Source organism: Tympanuchus pallidicinctus, unplaced genomic scaffold (genome assembly GCF_026119805.1).
Source record: "Tympanuchus pallidicinctus isolate F22 unplaced genomic scaffold, pur_lepc_1.0 scaffold1, whole genome shotgun sequence".
Taxonomy (NCBI): Eukaryota; Metazoa; Chordata; class Aves; order Galliformes; family Phasianidae; genus Tympanuchus; species Tympanuchus pallidicinctus.
Window position 1 is genome coordinate 49988914 of NW_026294618.1, and position 20976 is coordinate 50009889.

Genomic DNA, 20976 nt, shown 5'->3' on the forward strand with positions numbered 1-20976 from the left:
ATGCGGTTTGGCAACTTGTGCACCTTTGGCACATTAAAGATATGTCCGCTGTGGAGGACCAGTTGCCACAAAACAGCTCCTCCACACTTCTTTCCCAGAGGTCTTTCAAAGAGGTCTAGGAAGAACAAGAGGGGAAAACAGACATTTTTTAACCACCTCTGTATTCATAGGCATCACAGGAGAAATCCAGATTTCTGGTTTTCAGTAACTGCATGAAAGGGGCGTGCTCCTGCCAAACACAGATGACCATAAGGACAACCATATCAGCACACTCCAGAGGAGTCCCAAATACCATCTGATGAGACAGAGTCGGTAGAAAAAGCCTTTTGATACCTGTGATGGATTTGGTGACTATCCATATCTTCAGTTTCATTTCTTTTGCTAATGGGTCATGGGAGCTAACAGCAGCCCAGAAAAGAATTGTAAGAGGCAAGAACACTGAGCCAGCAGGAGTAGACAGCATTGCATGAGACTACAGAAAAAGTCAAGCATTCTCTAATAGCCAGCCAGAAGAGTGTTCCAAACTTTAAACAGATCAGCTTATCAGCATTTCTCTGGAAAAGAGAAGGTGCCTCATCTCCTGTTGGCATAGAGTCTCAACTGTAGAAACACAATCAAGTTACGTTTCAGCTGAATTAGCTTTGCTCTCAGAGCAATTGGAAGCTGAAATAATAACTATATTCTCATAAAAGAAAAAATGAGCAAGGGTAGAATTAAGCAAGTATTTCACTAGATTAACCTATTCTAACCTCACTGAAGGATTAAGAATGGAACAATAGAGTGATCAAATCAGGGTCATAAATAAGGCTGAGTCAGCAAGCCTTGGGGTTTTGATAACTCACACACCAAATAAATCCAGCAGGAAACCCTCTAAATCAAAGTACAAGTCTGAACGACTTTTCATGAAAACAACATGCTTTGGATTAAATCTACATCAAAAATTACAGAGAAAGCTGCTTTCCTTCTCACTGTAATCTCAAGCAGTACCCTAACAGTGTGAACACCAGAGCCAAAACACAGCAGCCATCTCCAAGAATGAGACAAACGTGGCTTTTCCCCAGTTACTTCTCTTGTCAGTGCTTCACCACTCCTGGTGGCCCCGTCTGCATTTTGTTCCCTATGGTTGTGTAGTGAGGATGACCCTTGAATCTTGGGGCAGCTCAGGTCTGGTCTGGGAAAGACAAGGGAGGATGGGTGCCCAGCAGGACTGCTGTCAACTCAGCACTCTCCTTTTCAGTATTGCCACTGGAATGACTAAGCTATTGTCATTCTTTCTTCATTAGCGTTATTAGCTGTAGCAATTAAAAATAAAGCATGAATATGTCAGCAACAATCATTACTTGGAGGCATTCCACAGCTGTAAACTTACCGGAGCACCTCATTTGCTTTCCAAAATCATATTAGTCCTGCATTTTTCAAAGGCTGCACATTATTTTTAATAACACTGAAATGTTCATTTAATGTGCATTTCCTCACTAGCAATTTGGCACCCTGCTATAAGATGTTACTGCCTTAGTAAACTAAATTCAGTGTATTTCTGAAAACGTTATTAAATACACAGATATTTAGTAGAAAGCTCTAGATTCCAAGCAATGAAGCTTCATCCTCCTGTGGATTTTTGTCTGCAGACAATGGAAAAAAAAAAAAGCCTAGGTTACTGAAGAGGGAATTCTACACTCTCCTTGCAGATTCTGGTGAGAGAAAGTGGACTGCCTTGCTATTAGAGAGGCTGCCCTGGTCAGGAATGAATCTCAGCCCAAATGACTGGAGATAATCGCAAACTCAGTCTGTGTTCTATAGTGAAATCTTAATCCAGCTCCAGTTTGGACCTGTTTTCTAAACAAGGGGAAAAAGCAGCATTTATCCATCATATCACAATTCCAAGGCAAACAGAAGAAATCTGACCTGATTATTCCCAGAGTGCAATGAGGTACAACCTTTGCACTATCATCTCACACTAGCAAGAACTCAACTTGTATATTCACTGTCTTCTTTTCTCTCAGCACTGTTACTAGGTAAAGAGTGAAGAAAAAGAAATTGCAACTGGGTTCAAATAGATTTTTCTCTATATCCCATTGAGCACAGCATTTGTGTCTGTCTGACACAGAAATAAAGCTTTAGATAACCTTTTGAAATTATTTTATTCCCCTCTGAAAAAGCTTGAATTCAAGATTCTATTTGAATTACAGAAAACATTCAAGAATACAATACCCTGGATAGTGGATATCGCCTGGTATGCAATGCAGCATAGCTGTTATGTTCCGATAAACTCAATGCCAAACAACAACCCATTCTGGGATCCTATGCTTGACTATGTAGTACAAAGATGGTGAAAAGATTTTCTTTTAGAAGACAGTATTAAATGTATTATTTGTAAGAGATGAGAAACTTTGATAAACATATCAAAATAGGGAGAAAAGACTTTTATTGTTAGCTCTGTTACAGCCTGCCTTCCACCTATGGTTAGGTTGTTTAACCTCACAATACTCCTGTTTCCCTTGTCTAAAATGGAAAATAATGGCAGGGAGAAATCTGCAAGCGTGTTGCCTCATACCTTTGAGCTTCTGGGATGAAAGGCACTTTTGAAATACAGAATATGCTTCGATATCACTTTACTTCTGTGACAAATTCTTTTCAAGGTCTGCTTAGTGAGACATGACAGAGAAGTAATACCCCACCTTCCATCCCTACTTAAAAATCTCTAAAACAAAGAGAAACTAGTAGCAAATGTTCAGCATTAATTTTCCTTATTTCCTTCTCTTCCCATCTTCTGGTCAATAAGGCTGTAAATTCTGAGACTACCGGGATAGGAGAAGGCTAGAAAGGATGAAGAGATGGATCAGAATCTAATGTTGAGGGATGGCTGTAGATAACTGAAACCACCTTTCTTTGTACAGGTTTGAGCCTAAATGCAACTCTGGAGGTCATTTTCCTGGGCAGCTTTTTAGGTCTCTTTACTCCCACAGCTGCAATATGCAAGATAGTGTTACCTATCTGTTACACATGAACAAAAAAATTAGAAGGGAGGTATCAGCTCTATCCAGCTCAATATCCTATTATCAAGCAGTGAAGAACACCTGATGCTTACTTGGACATATACATCTCATACAGACACCTAAGAACAGAACAGGTCTGTGGCTCCCTGAAAATTCTGGCAGTAATTTGCAATTCAGGAACTTGCCAAAAGTGGTTTCATTGTGGTCACACTTGGCTGCAGACAATGGGCCTTTCTTCCTAAACATGTACCCTTCTGTTTCTACCAAGAACATATTCATCAGACACAGCCTCCTGGGTGAAGGAGTTCCAGCACTTCAGACATGTTTTGTTACCTTTGCACCTACCATTAATATGTGTAATGTGCCCTCTGTCTTGCACCAAGCAATCATTCTGTCTTCACTTTTTTCCATGCTACCGCAGGTTTTCAAAATCTTCAAGTGCCTCCTTCAAATTGTGAAGGAATACTACAAAATTTATGGCTAATTTTTGGTAAGTGGGAGGGGGTTCTTCATTTTCAAACCCTTTAAATCATCAAAGTAATAGAAGCAGAACCTGGCATAAAGAATGGCAGTACGGTAAGGGGAAACACTCTTGCATTTCTGGCCCCCTCACAGATGTCACAGGATGCCATGGAGGAGATTCATCTGACATACCTACAGCCATATGTAACCAGGCCTCCAGTTTAAATCAATAATCAGGAATTCTACTGTAATCAGTAATACCAAGGAGCATCTTGCCCCGTCTATGTTAAACACTTTATTCACAACAGGATGAACTGTTGGTCTGATCTGTTTGGTCAATGCTAAGAAAAGCCCAGGCAGTTTAAAAGGAAGCATAGGAACAAAATAATGTAGTAACAATTACAAGCCAACATTAAAAACAATTGTTCTCCAGCTGTTGAACAGGTCACTCATGAATGAGAATTCAATGAACAGACTACAAAAGCTGAAGCTAAAGTTTGCTTTTCTCAGCTGTGCTCTCTAATTTATAGCCTGTGGCTAAATTAGAAGCTTTTTTGTTTACTTGTTTTGTTTAGGGTAGTGACTGCTACATGAACATAAGTAAACCAAAGGGAGAGAAATAAGAGATAAATAAGAGATAATAAGCTGCCATGATGCTGATGGAAGCAGAAGGAGTGAAGCCTTTGAAATCCCATGGTACCGCCTCATGGTAATTATCCTAAAGAGAGTTTGCTTGGAGAGCTGCTCTGCCACCAGGACCACCCAGGAAATTTCTGAGTTGCCTGTACAGAATCACCCTTTTTCAAATATCAGAAACTGTTTCTCATGTCATTCTTTCCAGTCATGTCTTACTTTGGATGGAACTTCTGCAAGAGCAGAAGGCTCTTGTTGAGCATCTCATTCTTGATGGTGCAAACGAGAGGCATTCTGCATCCCACGAGTCTTGCTTGCTGGTTAGAAAGCCCAGGCTGAAGATATCAGAGCTGCAGAGTATGAGACTAAAATACTGGGAAAAATGCTACTGTGGGATACTGTGACAACTGAGACTGGCTGTGTTTGAGATGCAAGTGGACCTGAGCATTCCAGGTGCCACAGGGCTTGGGAAACATTACACAGCCTGATCGTGGATCATTTGGTATTGCACTGAAGAGAGAGAAAGAAACTTAAAGCTCAGAGGAGGTGCAGTTTGTTTAAATAATAGCAAGTAATTAGTCTGAAGACAAAATCAGTGATGGCATTTTATAATTACAATTAATTTAAAGGTTAATTTCCTTTGGTGTTAAAATCTTATTTAAAACATTTACCAGGAAAGGAAATTAGGATGTTACTATCAAGATGCATAGAGTACTTCTGGGAATCCTTGCCTATTATCAGTAGAAAATTAGGTTAGATTCAAAGTGGGAATTTCAATTCATTTTAGTGTATAATAGATGGTGGTCAGGACCTTGAGTCAGAGGGGTTGCTTAGGGTAGACTGTACAATTTGCATTTCCTTTGTTTGTGGGATTAATTGCAAATGTTTCTAACAAAAGGGCTGGGTTTATACATGAACAAGCTTGACATGAAAAGAAAATTGGTTATGGATTGCTGCCTTCATAACTAATGAAGTTGATGTTCAAGGAATCCCTAGGAGACAGGACTGTAGTATGAGGCAAGTATATAAATAAAAACACACAGGGGGAAATGGTGCCATTGCTGGCTTCATCTATGCTAATTTTTGTTCTCCCTTGCTGTCTTCCCTGCCACTCCCCTTGCATCCATCACTGCCTCTTGTGGGGCTTGTCAACTTCAAGTTTTAAAAATGTCTAAATAACATAATGTGGGGCTTGAAGGAAGTAATATTTCCATTCCAGCAGCTCATCACAATGGAATACTGCTTAATAAAATCAATGTGCTGTAACAGCCAGAGGGATATATTGCATCTTTTTTTTTTAACTATTCACCATCTAAGTTTTATCTTTTCAAGAAAGGCATGTTGCAGAATTGTTGGAAAAGATCAACACATGAATGCTGAATGAGGGAATGAACAGTTAGCATCTTTTTTACAAAGAAGAAAGTATTTTTTACGAAAATGCTTTGTAAATATTACTTGTCTTATCATTAATTATTTTGGGGGAAGAAGGCAAAGAAATCCAGCTCACATATAACATTGTCCTCATGGCTGTGTAAAACAGATGGCAGAAATGAGGTAGTGACAAGTGACAGCTTTGACAGCAAAAGCCACACTTGATTTTTAACGCATTCCCTGATTGTTGCCATGGCTGAATAGGAAATGTGAAAAAATATTTTGAGATTGAAAAATAAAACATATTTGAAATCAGGCAAGGTTAAAAAAAAAAAAAAAAAAAAAAAAAAAAAAGGACAATTGCATGGAAAATGGTTTCAGGCAGACTGTTGTGCTCTGTTTTATCAGTGGAGAAAGACTTCATTTACATTTGAATCATTTATTGCTACTTGTTGGGATCAGCCAAAACGAGCAGGTGTAGCACAGTCAGCCTTGGCCAGCCAGGCTCAGCCCTGACTGAGGGGTGGCAACATCTCTGGTGAAAGGAGGTGTTGGTGTGCCACTGTGGTTGGGACAGGTTTGCATTCACATCCAGCAGCCCTGGAGAGGCCACCTGCCCATGACCTTGGTGTTCTCCTACTGAAAATCAGTGTGAGCTCCCTACAGTTTCCCACAAGCTTGGGACGTAACTTTGTGCTAAATTCGTCTTACCAGCACGCCTTCTGCTAAAGTTTTCCTTATTACTTTCCCTTTTAAATAGCTAGATAAGTCTTCATTATTACTAGGTTGTTAACTTTCATAGATTTGGGCTTTAATTCTCCACTTTGTTACACCTACTAATGAGTCTTATTCTAATTTATTAATGCGGTGGTCACACTTGGAGGCCACTGCCCCAGGCATTTTCTTTTTCCTCTCCTTTTTCTTTTTTTTTCACCTCTTTTTTCTTTTTTCCTCTTTTTATCACTTGCCCCTAGCAATGAATTGGCTTAGAACAATTTTATTCTAGTGATTCATTGATTTCATTTGCTCTATGATAATTCAGCCCTAGTCTGCATTTTCTTTAATTCCTAGAATGCATTATCAGACAAAAGCTGTTTCAGGGCTAGATTTTTTTGCTCAGTAAGAACATTTGGAAGTAAATGGCTGTTATCTGGCAATAACCAGGTCTGTCCAGCTTAGTAAAAGAACATATTCTACAGATTACTACTGTTCTTGCAGCTGAGCAGACATCTTTGACAGGTGCTTTATGAGGCTTGGACAAGTTTGTCACAGAAAAAAAAAATCTGAGCCTTTGTCATCTAGCAGGTATGGATAAAGATGACAGGTATACCTTATCCAAAAAGTAACATCATAAGAAGAGAAGAATCTAAAGGGGAAAAGAAAAAACAACAAACAAAACAACAAAAACGTGTGGGGCAAATATCAGAGAATAATTTGACAATTGTAAAAATAAACAGGAAGGAAATAATAGCAGCCGGGCAGAATACGAGCTGAGAAACTGCAGAAATTTGTGTGGGGCTTTCGCATACCACTGTGGATATCATGGGGCTCAGAAATGCTGTGAAGTTCTGATTTTAAAACCCAGTGTTTCCGTTTCACCTAATAAATAAGAGAGCTAGGAGCACTCTCAGGCAGCTCATTGCGCAGCAAGAGCCAGGCCCTGCCTCCAAGTCCTTATGCCATTGAGGACCATCCTTGTGCTGGCAGGAAGTGTTCAGCTGCATTTCCTGGCAAATGCCCTCCTTCCCTGCTTTATCATGCTTCGTGAGTCTAAATTTTGTGATATGCTCAATGCAAAGAGCAATAACATTTGATGATGATTGTAAACAAACTTTATTGAGACTGTTTTCAAGCAAATCTCCTCCTGCTCGCTGCATTGTGTAACCTGCACCAGATTATGTTCACAGCACAGAAAGGCTACAGCCCTAATGCCTATGGAAGCATCATCACCAGTGCGGCGGGTGGCAGGGTACTGGCAAAGCTGTAGGAGCAAGGGTTTCTCCATATGTTCTTTTATATACTTTTTTCTATTTCTCATTTCCAAGGTTATTAAAGACAAGTTTTATGTTATTCCTCTCTGTTGTTTTTTGTTTGGTTGGTTTTTTGTTTTTTTCTGAATTTGGCTAGCTTTTAACTCTCAGCAGTTGTGCATAACTCACTCTTTCCTCAGACATTTGTACACCAGCATTGTCTCAGTGATGTGTTTCATCCTAGCCAGGAGCACAGAGTGGTGCCTTGCTGTGCAGTGAATTTGATCACTGCTTCCCTGAGGCTACAGGGCCTGAATCTTTGCCCTCCAGAATCAGTGCCTTCACAATGCAGATGTAGCACATGTACACCGCATGTTCTCTCTCTGTGCTGTACCATGCAGGAATCATGTGCAGTCATGTTGCACAAATGCAGAAAACACCTGTGTGTACAAGTACATATGCTTCTTTGGTCATAGGACTTTTTTAAATGATGCCATCTTTATTCTGTACAGTAGTAAATTTTTAATATTATGTTAGGGCTTTAGATTCATTAATATATTTAAGGATGAGCATGATGCCAATCGCTGCACAAAGCCAGCTCTGCTTTTTGGAGCTTGCAATCTATTTATCAGACAACAGGCAGCTGCTGAGTACAGGCAAAAAGCACAAAGAACAAACATTAGTCTCTGTAGTAGACAAGAATATCAGTGCACTGACACTTCTGAGACAACTGCTTATGAAGAACTTCTCAGAAGGAGAGAAAATATTTGGAAATTTTACAAGTACACAGGTCAAGCTGGCAGCATGGGGGCAGAACTTAGCATTAAAAATTGAAGAAGGAAAGACTGACGTGGAGTCCCTACAGAAGGCTTTAAGTGTAGAAGGATTTAGCTTCTACTTGATGTGATATAGAAGATGTGATCAGTAGCAGGATGCAGAGAGGAGTATCATAGCCAAAGCTCTGCCCTTTTGGTTCCTTAACTCAACATTTGGGGAGTACAGAAAAGGAACAGTAATGATGTTTGACACCAAGAGTCCTGGGTAAATGTTATAGCTGTGTCAACAGACAAAAAAGTCTTCCTCTTCAATATGCAAAAATAATCGTCAGAAATTAAATCATATGCAAACCAAACCAAAGCTGACATCTAACTTGTAACCCCAAATGACAGGCAGAGCTGTGCCATCGCTCACAGGGAGTAGAGGCTGAGAGTGTTGGTATTAGCCATTCTGAACTGGAAGTGGTGTTTAATTATGCGATAAATTTCACGGAGAAAAGGTGAGATTTGGTTTTGTATAGAAGCCGAACCACTCTCAATCATATTTGAAAAGTCGTGGTGGTCAGGTGAAGTCCCTGCTGGTAGAAAAAAGTCACAGTCATTTTTAAGAGGAGTAGATAGGATGATCCAGGAACTAGCAATCTGGTATAGGACTAGGAGCAATGGCTTAAAACTTGAATATAGGAAGTTCCATACAAAAATGTGGAAGAGCTTTTTGGTAAAGATGACAGAGCACTGGAGTAGGTTACCCCAGAGAGGTTGTGGAGTCTCCTTCTACAAAGATATCCCAGACCCATCTGGATGCCTAGCTGTGTAACCTATTGTAGGGTACCTGCTTTAGCAGGGGTGTTGGACTTGATGAGTTCTTGAGATGTCTTCCAACCCCTGCAATTTTGTGATTCAGTGGTTCTGTGTGAGGAAAGTGAGCACAAACCCATTTCTCTGTGACACAAAGGTTTTCAAAAAAACCACAAACCAGTGGTCATATGAAGTGCAGCTGGGTGACCACAGAGAACACTGTGCTCCAGCACCCTGGTAAGAAGGGACAATCTGACTGTGATTTGAGCTGCCTGCAAGGGACAGAATACAAGGTGAGAAAAATCTTCTGCAGAAATAGAGAAAAATATCTCTAGAAAGCAATAGAAAATATATTCCTATGTTGAAGCTAATGTTCTGTTTGTATTACAGTTACAACCACCATCTCATGCCTCACAAGGCCCTTAGCATCAGCAAAGGAAGAAAAAACTCAGGCCAAATTTCTTGTAACATTTTTTACAAATAAATAGGACTGTTGTTATACTATTTAAAACCAGCCAAGAAAATAAGCATCTCAGAATCCAATAGTTCAAATGAATGGGATTCTGTGTTTGTTTATATACACACATGCTTTTACTCAAGCAAAACATGACAAAAGAGACACTTCTGATAACAGTGACAAGTAAGATGAATGTAAAATAGAATAGTCAAAAAACATATTTGATGGATAAGGTTAAGGATAGAAGCCTCAGTAGTGATTCAGCTAATGAGTCTTGTTTTATTCATCTCATGTTAGTGCTGCCAGGAATGTATCAGTAGAACGACACTTTTAGTGACCTTTCAGGCACAGCAAGAATAAAATGCCTGCAGAAAGGGCAGCATTTTGCATGTGTTAAGAAACTACCTCAGAGTCCACGGGGAGCTTTTAATGCAGTCTGGACACTGCAGGCTTTGCAAGGCTAACTGAGAAGCTACTGCCATGAATCAAACTTGCTACAAAGAAATTACTGAAATTCTTTGCATTGAAATTCACTTTCTATTACTTATGTTTACATACCTAGCCACGTTTGTTGTTGCATTGTACATGTACATTGTACATCTCAACAAGGTCTCAATAGTATCTTCTGCCCTGGTTATCAAGAGGGGCCAGGTGCTGGAATGGGCTTCCTAGGGAGTTGGTGCAATCATGAGTGTTACCAAGGGACATGGTTTAGTGGGAAAATATTGGTGGTAGGTGAGTGTTTGGACAGGTGATCTTGGTGATCTTTTCTGACTTTGGTGATTCTATGGTCGTTTGGTTACACACGTGGGAGCTTCTACTATCAGCCTAACACAGCTTTATGATCTTGTCTTGTCACCTAACAATCTGGTGTAGTAACACTTTGTGTTTACTTTGTGCACCAGGACAAAGATGAGTGCACATAGAAATACTTAGCATGCATCTTTCTCTTGTGCCCACCCAAACTTGTTTTACTTAGAGAAATCTTTTTTTTTTTTTTTTTTTTTTTTTTTTTTTAACACATTGTTTCATTCTTCCTTTCTGAAAACAACCCTAAAGCACCCTTGAGACCTTTTACCCCATGATTATAAAACAGAGCATCAATCCCCACAGCCTTCTAATAATGATTTACTGGTTGCGTGAAGGGTCTTGAGAAGATGAAAAAATGCAAAGCAGGACAATTCCATATCAGATAAATTGCATGAATTGACACCAGTGGGATACTCATTCAAATGTACATCTTGTCAAAGGTCAAGAGTGAGAAAAACAAAACAAACAAAACAAAGCTAAACAAAAACAAGCAGACAAAAAAGGTACAGCAAAGGTTTCCATTCTTTTTGCTGCATTCATTATGTTTGAGGTTTTTTTCATTTCCTCCAACTTAGTATTTCACTAAATAACATTCACAGTAAATTCTTCATTCGCTTCCTATTAATGTAGTGTGCTTCCAAACATACATTCATGTTGTAATACAGTTTTTCTGATTGTTAGAGAAGAAAATGTTTACAAAAATTTCAGATAAAACCAAACTGGAAGGGTTTGGAGCACTTGCAAGGTTGGGATTAGTACCCAGAATGAGCTTGAGAAGTGGACTAAAAAAGATGAAATTCAATACAGACAAGTATAAAAGAACTCCTGTGGGGTACAATCAATCTGAACTCTTCAGACAAAAGACCACCTGGATAGACTGCACTTATCACTTATCAGATAAAGATCTGATTATTTAGCATGGGTGTGATGCCTTTGGGAAAAGAAAAAAAAAAGGGGGAAAAAAAGAGAAAGAAAAGAAAGGAAAAGGAAGAAAAAGAAAAAGGAAAAAAAATAGAAAAAAAAAAGGAAATAGTATCTACAAAAAAAACTTGAAAATAGTCATAAAAGGAAAAAAAAAATGGCTTTTCTTCATATCCTTTGAAGAGAAGACCAAAAAGTAGAAAAGTAGTTAATTTGCAGGAAATTAAATTTAAATTAGACATTAGGAAGTTAGGCACATGGAAAGGCAACACAGAGAGACTATAGAATCTTCTTCATGACTAGTATCAAAGATTAATTTAGTTAAACGTCATTCTGAGATGGAATATATTTAATCCTGCCACAGGGCACAGAATTGGATAAATGACTTCTTCAGGGGTCATTCTGGCCATGAAAGAAGGTGGATGACAAGTTCAACATGCCCACGGTTGCAATGGAGGCAAACAGTGGTGGTCCAACATAGAGTGTTGGTGGCTATTTGCTTGCAAGCCATATGGTGGACAGAGGATTACAAGAACATGATGTTATAACACTTGGAGTGCATGTAAAGGCACTCTTAAGTGTGGTAGATATTGAGGGAAATCTTAATTAAAAAAAAAAAAGATCACATAAATGCAAGTTTGAGGACATAAACCACTGTGAAAGTTCTCAAACCAATAGTTATAAATCTACATTTTGTGATTTTTTGTGGGAATGTTACTGTGTTTATATCCACAATAAGGCAGCTTCTGTCAAAATATTTTATTACTTTTTCTGTTGTTATTATTTTTTAATGTACACAAAACCAGTCTTTCAGTAACACTGTACAGACTTACGAAGAATGCACTTCTGTATCTGAATTCTTTCTCCATTTTCTTTCAAAGTAAAATCAATTTCACATCTGTGTATGAGAGACAATATGTCAGGAACAAGAGGTGCCCAGAAATAAACCTGAAAAGCCAACAGTCAGATCCCTTGGTGCAAAAGAAGCAAAGGGTGTGCATTTACCTGTGTAAAAAGAGTGTTAAATTAGAGAAACAGGAGTTTCAGAGTCAGATGAGATTGAGTTGCCCTGGAAGTTGTTTAAAATAAACATGAGAAGACCATTGGGAACTGTGAGTGTTGTGAATTAATAAAAAACACCCACCCTGCAACCTTCCTACAGACCTCCAGTGCCTCGAGAGAAATGCTGCTTCCCTTAGATCTGTCTCATCTCTGAAGCTCAGATAAATTGTTCCAGCCCTCTGCGCATTGCAACCCAAAAGTCAAAGGAGGGAATCGGGGAAACTTCTGTGTCTCAGAGTCAGATCAATGTGCTTTCTCCTCTACATCACTAAACCATAGTATGTCAGCAAGGCAGACAGTAATCACAGTCAGAAGTAATGTATTCACACTAACAAATAAATGGTTTGCAGCATCTGTAATGTCTGAATAGCATGTTGCTTTGTACTCCAGTCAGGTGGCCCACACGAAAAAGAGTGATATGTGTCTCTTCCTGACAGACAGACAATTTTTATTGCTTATTGTCTTTCTGTGATTTAAAATTTATTTTCATTTAAAAGATAAAGAAGGACCTTTTCCTTTTGCCTTTTTTTTCCCACCCATTTTATGCGTCACCACAATTAGCTGTTCTCATTTTAACAGATTATTAGGGGGTCTGTCAAAAATAATCTGTGCCGGGTGGCTCTTGAATGATAATGCCTATCACTTCTGCAAAGATGTTTCTAATGAAGGTAATTTGCTTCTTTTTCAGTTGATTTCATAGGTGGATTTGACTCTTACGGCTATCAAGGCCCACAGAAGACATCTCATTTACAGCTACAGCCTATGTATATGTAAGTACTCAACTTCAGAGATGTTCTGCAGTGGCAGGCTGATATTAAAGGATCATTGAAGTGAAAGATGACATCACTTAAAAATTCAGAATAGGCAGAAGCCTTTTTGCTGAACTGAATTCAAGCTACACTTAAGCACCGGCATTATTCTTCTGCTGGTTGATAATGATTTCTTATGCAGGATACAAAGTGTCGCTGTTGTTTAAATAACACTGAGCTCTCACCTGATTTTACCTCATTTCCATTCATGCAGATTCCACTCCAAGGCAGCACAAATTTCATTTAGTAGGAACTAGTCAGCTGACAAAACTTGGATGTCAAAAGTGGACGCATTCAGTATTAGTCTCTACTAATACAGATATCTGTTCACTGAAGCTGTGCCTCATTTCCAGTCTTTACATTAAATTATAATAATAAAAGAAAAAAATAGCAACATATTGTTTTTAAAAATAGATTGAATAGAAAGTGGTATTTTATCTATCCAGTGAGAGTGAGAATTCCATCCCGCCTAGAAGTGCAGCCAAACACATAAATCTCAGCACACAGACTCAACTGAAGTACATTCACACTGGAACTTACACACAGACATAGACCAAGCCAGAAATAATAATCTCCAAATATTTCTGGATGCTCACTGCAATTCAAAGCAGCCCTGACTGCCTAGATAAATTGTACCTTACTGCTGCAGCCTTTTGAATTCTGTTTTATTTACCATCATCAGCCAAAGTGACAAAAGTATAATAAGCAACAGCTCACGAGGGAGTAGCATTTAGTTTTTTCCTTTGTTACTCTTTTCACCATTTCTTTTGAGGAAAAAAAAAACCTAAATACAGGAAAACAGTATCTATCCCAACACACACTCCCTACACCCTGTAGTATAATTTCATTTCTTGTGATTAATGGACTAAGTCTGCTGGTGGTTTAGTAGCTTTATGCATGGAACTGGCATTTATTCCTTTATCAGCAGTGCAATCAATTCTGCGGTAGTGCTTAGGATTGGGCCCTATGGGAGCTTTGCTAGGAGCTTTTTAATAATCTCAAATTACAATAGTACGTATCTCCAATGCCATCTTAACTTCAGCTTTCCATCTGTCTGTGCTCAAGTGAAGATTTTTCACCTGCACTTTTGGCACAGTGCTGTGCATTTAGAAAATGTTATTTCCTTCCTAGTATTATGTGTGGCTCATAGGTGCTTAGAACAATTCTAATCCTATTTCTTTCTCAGTATACCATAGCTTGCATCAACATATGGAGCCCTCTAGCTGAGATATTATCCCATTCTCTTTATGCTCTCAGTGTTTCTTCCAGAACAGCAGATTACATTTAGTAGCATCTTCATACTGACAGAAAAGAAAACTAGATCCTCTGAAAAAAAAAGGTGATATTTTTACACTTTTAGCTGAGATAGAGATGTATGATGAATCCATGTAAACTGTGTTCTGCCTTATTTCAATCTGCATTCTTGGTGTAGCGTAGTTGATTTTGGTGTCTTAACTGGGAGACAGAAATCAGTATGTAAGTTGACATTTTGTCCAATCAACCCACAAAAGTATTGCCATGTCCCAGAAGCAGTCAAACAAAGACACTTCATGTTTCCCTCTGACTATATGGTATTTGACAATGTCCTCTAGAATTGCTGCAGCCTGTTCTTAAGAAGCTTTTACAGCATTTAGGAATACCTTTTTGTTGTTTACAACTGAGGCATGCTAGGAGCGCATGCATATGTATTTGCACTGCAGTTGCTCCATAAATGTAGGCAGGCCATTAGGCAGTTGAATGACAAATTTGAATGTCAAATTAATCAAGCAGTCGTTTGATCTGCTTGTAGCACTATTTACAGCAATAATATATACTGTAAGTCAAAACAAGCTGATATGATAACAGCAGGCTATAGAAAATGTTTTAAAGCATTATTTGTTGGAAGGAAGAATTGGGTTCCTTAGGGATTCTTATGGATGTTGACCACCAAAGAATATTAGCATTAATCTCTGTAGTATTCAAGAAGAAAAAAATGTAGAAGACCTTACTCTCTAAGGAAGTCACCTGCACCTTACAGTACTCAGCATTCCTTGGGAATGAGTAAGATCAGAATCATTTGACATAGAAAAGCAGAGGACAGAATAAGAAAGACCTCTGCTTTATGTATGCTGCTGCTGTACTCTCATGAAGTCATAAGAATATAATCATATCCATTCAGGATACAACTGTTCCCATATATATATCCATAGAGCTATGTCCATGTAACAATTTCCATGATTTTATCAGCTGCTAGAAAAGATTGTTGAATCCATAGACAGCAGAGAATATATTAAACTTTATCTCAATTCCTGCGAGAGACCAAGAAAATGTAAAGGCAACTTGTTGTCTCCTTTATGTGCTTTACTATCCAGGCTCACAGTGAGTGCAACTAGTGAAGAGAAATCAGAGATAGATGGTTTATTTTACATATTCTGGCTACTGTCAAAAGCACAATAACACTTCTTTTTTTTTTTTAATCGGTGGTATAGTAGTACATATTGGCCAGCATGTCAGGCATGCAATAGAAATGAAAGAGAAAAAATGACCTCAGCTTTGCAGGACTCACCTGAAGAATATCAGCTTGTAATGATGATGAGGTTCTGACAAAATGCAAATTTTAACATGTATTTCAATAATAAGTGTAAAAACATCCCTCATTATTTATTAAATCATTTCATATGCAGAAACAATACAAAGGTGTTTATAATTGTGTGGTAGCTGTCAGTTGTTATGCTCATACTGCTTGCAGACATGAATTGATTTAGCAGATTATGATGACAGAATTCCATCAACACAAACTTTTGTCTCAATTCAAGCCAGACTGATTTACATCCAAGTGATTTAAATCAATCTGAAGTGTTTTACACATGCACAGTTTAATTATTATCCTGAAGGAATGCTGTGTTTAGTAATTGCTAACTGTTAAGACGCACTGTTTTGCAACCAGAACTTTCTCCTGTTGTGCTGCAGTTAGCACTTCATTTTGTTAATTTGGAGTTTATACTGAACTTACACAAATCTACATGTGCAATTAAATAGTTATAATGATTTATTCAGACTCTTCATTTTAACATTTCTGTTCTGTCAGTAGTTATTTAATTAAAGAATTAATACTTCTGTGATTTCAGTCGAGCTCTCCCAAAAAGAGCATTATAACTCAGTTTACGCATGCACACTACGTTCATATAGAGTTTCATCAGTTGTGCAAAAAAAAATCTTGATTTACAAAAAGGAAGCGTTGATAGTGAATTGAGGTGACTATGACTACTAATTCCATAAATTGCCTACTATTAGATTCAGACTCACCTTGTCTCTTTTCCCTACATTTTAGGCTTTGAGTTCCAATCGAAACTTTCCATGTCAACTCTTGCAATTTCACCTTTAATTTAAATCAGTGTTGTTTTATTTAAAGAAAAAACTCAATTTATACTGTTTTAAATAAAATAATGGTGCTTTGGGGGAGGATTCTAATTGTGACTATTATCTACCTGTTATAAATGGCTTTTTCATTATTTAAGTGCCAACAGTGTGCTCTATGCTGTGCAAGCCAAGAAGCCTATGCAGTCCCTTCAAAACGAATATGCATTTTAACGGGACAGAACCACTGCTCATGTATCTCCATGCAGTGTGGCCACAGCTGATGTCCTAAAAAACAGCTTCCCAGCATTCTGAGCTGGAGATGCCAGTGCTCATCTCCAGACAATGGGACAAGAACACAATAAGATGATGGAAATCAATTGTCAAGAGAGAATTCTGCTCTTGGGAGGTGACCACGGATGGTGACTAAACACTGTATGCACTGATTCTGCTGTACATGAAAAAAATACAGTTATGATCGTGGAACAAGACTGCACTGCATGACCACAGTAGGAAGGAGGAACAGGAAAGAAATTTTTCTTTCCTTTCTTCATGATAAACTTGCTTGTTCATGAAAAGAAGAAGTGAAGTGAAAAAAAAAAACCATGCATGTCTGATGCTGATTCCTAATGCACTGGAGAAATTGCTCAAAAGCAGCTTAGCCCTAAAGTGAAACTTGCTTTCCTTGTACTGAGAAGTCTGTCCTATGTATATATACATATGTATATACATATATATACGCATACATGTGTACTATATATACATAGAAACACATAATTATGCACATACAAACCCTACATATATGCGTGTATACACACACACACACACCAGGGCTGCTCTGAAATCAATGCATCCTATTTTATTATGTTGACTGTCAGCCTCAGAGTCAGATGTTGGTGTTAGGGCAATAGAAGGTGAACCTTTCCAACAGTACTATCAGCAAAGCCTTGTGTAGCAACCAACAGTATCTCTTCTGCCTCAGATTGTGAAAGCTTGGGTTTAAACACAGTGGTTGAGGTTGACACGGGCTTTCTGACTATAACTAATTACTCCTGCTTGAAGTATGATTTTGAATGGTTTACTAACCCTGTGCTGACTTCTCTGAATGTACTCCAAAGGAAACCAAGTGATCACCTGAGCAAACACCTTTTCCTTTCTGTCCTCTCCTACTTGTGCACAGCCGAGCTGTTACTGGTTAGTGGTTTACACTGGCTTGCAAAAGGGCACCAGAGCTGCAGGGCAGTAATCAGGAATGTTTCTGGTGAATTATATGTATCTTTGTTTCCCTATCTTTCTCCTAGGTCAAAGTGAAAACGGGGACTGCTCAAGGTGGGCTGGAGCACCTGTCAAAGAAAATGTTTTGGGATTGCCCTCTGGTTCTTCAAAGAGCAAAAAAAAAATCCAGTTTTTGTGCTAAAAAAACAAACAAACAAACAAAAAAGGCTGATTGAACAATGAGACAAAATACAACAGACACATTCAGCCTCTCTTTCTAACAGGTACTAAGGGAGATGCCCCAGACCTCCTTTCTGCTTCCCAGCACCACAGGGCCAGAGCAGAGGCGCTGGTGCTTCCCTCTGGCTCCTCTGGACTGCAGCCTCGACCGCCAGTGGGGCCCATCTGGATTAAGACACGAACCAAGCCAATACAGTGCTTTTGGAGCCCCCTCCGCACTCCTGGCCGCATTCAGTCTCTGTAGTCAACACAAGGCTAAGAATACCAGGATGACCTTGCAACAGAAGTCAATAGACAGCACGTTGTTTGCCCTGAAGGCTGTACAGTTCATACTTGCCTTAACCTAACTGCATTGCACATCAGAGAAACTCAGTGCAAGCTTTCTGAAGTAACGTCCTTTAGGCTCAACACGCTGTCATTAATTCTGAACGATTTCTAAGTCAGTAGTTTTCTTTGTTTTGTTTTGTTTTCATGTCAGGGAATAAGGCTCTGTTGCTCCGTGGCTCCAGAGTGACCTAGTAGAAAACTGCCAGCTATCAGAAAGTGCTTTACTTTTGAGGCTCCACAGTGGTCAAGAAACAAACCGTTTATAATGATTAAAAAAAAGAAGAAAAAAAAAAGAAATAAGATCTTTTGGGGGGTCAGGGAGGGGGAAGGGGTAACATAGACTAATGATTGAACCTACTGGAAATAAGCAACATAAACAGTGCTTCTTAATCCCGCTGTTTTTGTTTATCGCACTTTAGGTGCTTTTATAGCTATCTCTAAATGTCTTTTACTAACTACAGAGACATCTGCAGATTTCTATCAACAAAGGCCAACTGAATATATACTAGCTATGTTTACTCTTTTATATCTAATTTCAACTGAAAATTCTCTGTAAGTGAGCTTTTTTTTCTAATCGCACCCTAAGGGATCTATATATTTTATTTTTTGGTTTCGGTTGGGGAGGGCGGGAAGGGACTAGCTGAGTTGAAGAAATATTGAAGACCTTTTTGTGGTATATTTGGGGGATCTGTTGTGTGTTAGAATGTGTATTTTATCTTCCTGTATTATTGTGGCTGAAAAAAACTGTGCTGTTACGTAGTTGGCAACAAGATGCCTTTGGGAATTTTGCTAGTAGGTCAATGTGTATATGAAATACTCTGAACTCCTAGGAACATATGTTTTGTTCTAAATCTGATCTGTATTTTCAAGCACTTAGGTGGCTTTCATTAGGAGAAACCAATGTTTTACTCAGGCTTTTCAGGATCTTGAATTATCACTGTTTCTTCGCTCAGACCCTGCACAGGCAAATACACACGTCTACACACCTGTGGTGGCCACATAGGTTTTGAGGGCAAGGGGGAAGGTCAGTGCGTGGAAGCGCTCAAGCTGCCCTCAAATGACTGACTTTTCCTCATTCGCCAAACCCTGGTGCCCACGTGGCTTCTGAGCTCCCACAGCCCATGCACAAACTCAACACATCCATCCCTATACAAACCAATGCCCTTTGCGTGTCTGCATGGATGTAAAGTGTCACAAACCACCACTCTGGACAATGACAGAGGAACAGACCAGTGAAGATAAGATACAGGACACGTTCAGGAACTATACTTACATTTATCCAGTGAGATATATATATATATATTTATGTACGTGTGTGTGTGTGTGTGTATGAATATATAATACACAGGAATAACTATTGAGAGGGGCTGCATAATCCTGGGAGTGTCTGGTGCATGGGGCCAGAACTTCAGGTCCTGTTCATTATTTCCTGCATGAATTAGGCAAGTCACTTAAGCCTGATCCAGTAGAACATTCAATGCTGTTTTGGATCTCAAGTTCAATTTTTCAGACTTGGGTACCTGAAATTCTGATCTCATTCTGGGATGGAGCTGCTTTCCAATCCCTGGGAAATCATGCAATTTCCAATTGCCAAGCTGAAATTTCCCATAAGCTGAAAATTTTTGAAAGTTTTATGTAATATTTAATGTAGCAGATGTATAATATTAAACACAACGTAGAGGTTTAAATGGAATGAAAATGTCATAACAGGGTATTTTAGCTTTCCCTGTATAGCAGTTAATCAAAATCATGTTTCTATAAAAATCATTTTCTTAATATGGAAAGAAACCAGTTTAGGCACTTAACTGATGATCCAATTTTGAGCAGATAATTTTTCATACCTTTCAGTGATTTCCCACAGAATGGCAACTACAGGTAGTTAGCAATTTTAGAAGTCAGAAAATTTAATGAAGCATCTACAAATAGTTTGTGGGCCTAATTTTAATTTTTTTTAAAAAAGGCCTTAATTTCTCTGTCTTAGTCTTCCCATCTATACAAAGGGAATAATATCTGCCTCACATATTTGTGTGAGGTTTGAACTGTTTATGTTTGTAAAGTGCTTAGGAAATAGGGAAAACATTTAATGATTAAGTATTACAGTGGTAACTGCTTATTCATATATTACATATAGAGTAGATATACACACACACATGGATTACACATATATATATATACATATATGCCTATATGAAGTTGATATTCATAACCTTGCTTAAGTTGCAGTTAGAACACCACCATTAAAAGGAAATTAGGACTGTTGACTACTAAACTAAATGATTAGTGGACAGATCTCTTCTGGAAGCAGTTTAGAGCACAGTAAAGTGAGAATATCTGGATAACAATTTTGATTTGTACAGCTGTATCCTCCTCAAAATCCAGTAAAGAATGTTATTTTTCTAGGCTGGGCTTTTGTTATAAACTTAAATATTCAGAACGCAAGAGATACAATCCAAATGTGTCTTTTTTTTTCTTTTCTTTTTGGCATTTGTTAATTCTGAATGTATTTTTAACAAAAGTGATTTTTTTGACTTACTAGTGTAATTTGCATTTAAAACAATAAATGGAAAAAATATAGGTTTCCAAGCTATTCATGGCCCCTTGCTGCTATTCACAACTTACAGGAAACTCAGAATTACAGTTGCCAGCTGAGCAACAATGCAGGATAAAGAATCCTGTTACATTTACATGATGACAATCCTGATCTGTGCAGTGCATGGATGTGACAGCACTGAATAGAAATTGCCGGGTCATGACACCATTTTAATGCAGCCATAGGTAGCAAGAATTTTCATT

General features: G+C 38.5%; 1 protein-coding gene across 2 annotated transcripts in view; it reads left to right on the forward strand.

Moving 5' to 3' along the window:
- The window catches only part of NKAIN2 (sodium/potassium transporting ATPase interacting 2), a 508528-nt gene extending 487829 nt beyond the window's left edge, over positions 1-20699 (forward strand). Inside the window, exons 6-7 of one of the 2 annotated variants that reach the window (XM_052677954.1) lie at positions 12945-13026; positions 17703-20699. In XM_052677954.1, the coding sequence (XP_052533914.1) occupies positions 12945-13026; positions 17703-17712 (92 nt within the window). In that variant the 3' untranslated portion in view covers positions 17713-20699. The remainder of the gene's footprint in view (positions 1-12944; positions 13027-17702) is intronic. The other variant, XM_052677964.1, reaches the window with a different exon arrangement.
- The last annotated feature ends 277 nt before the right edge of the window (positions 20700-20976 follow it).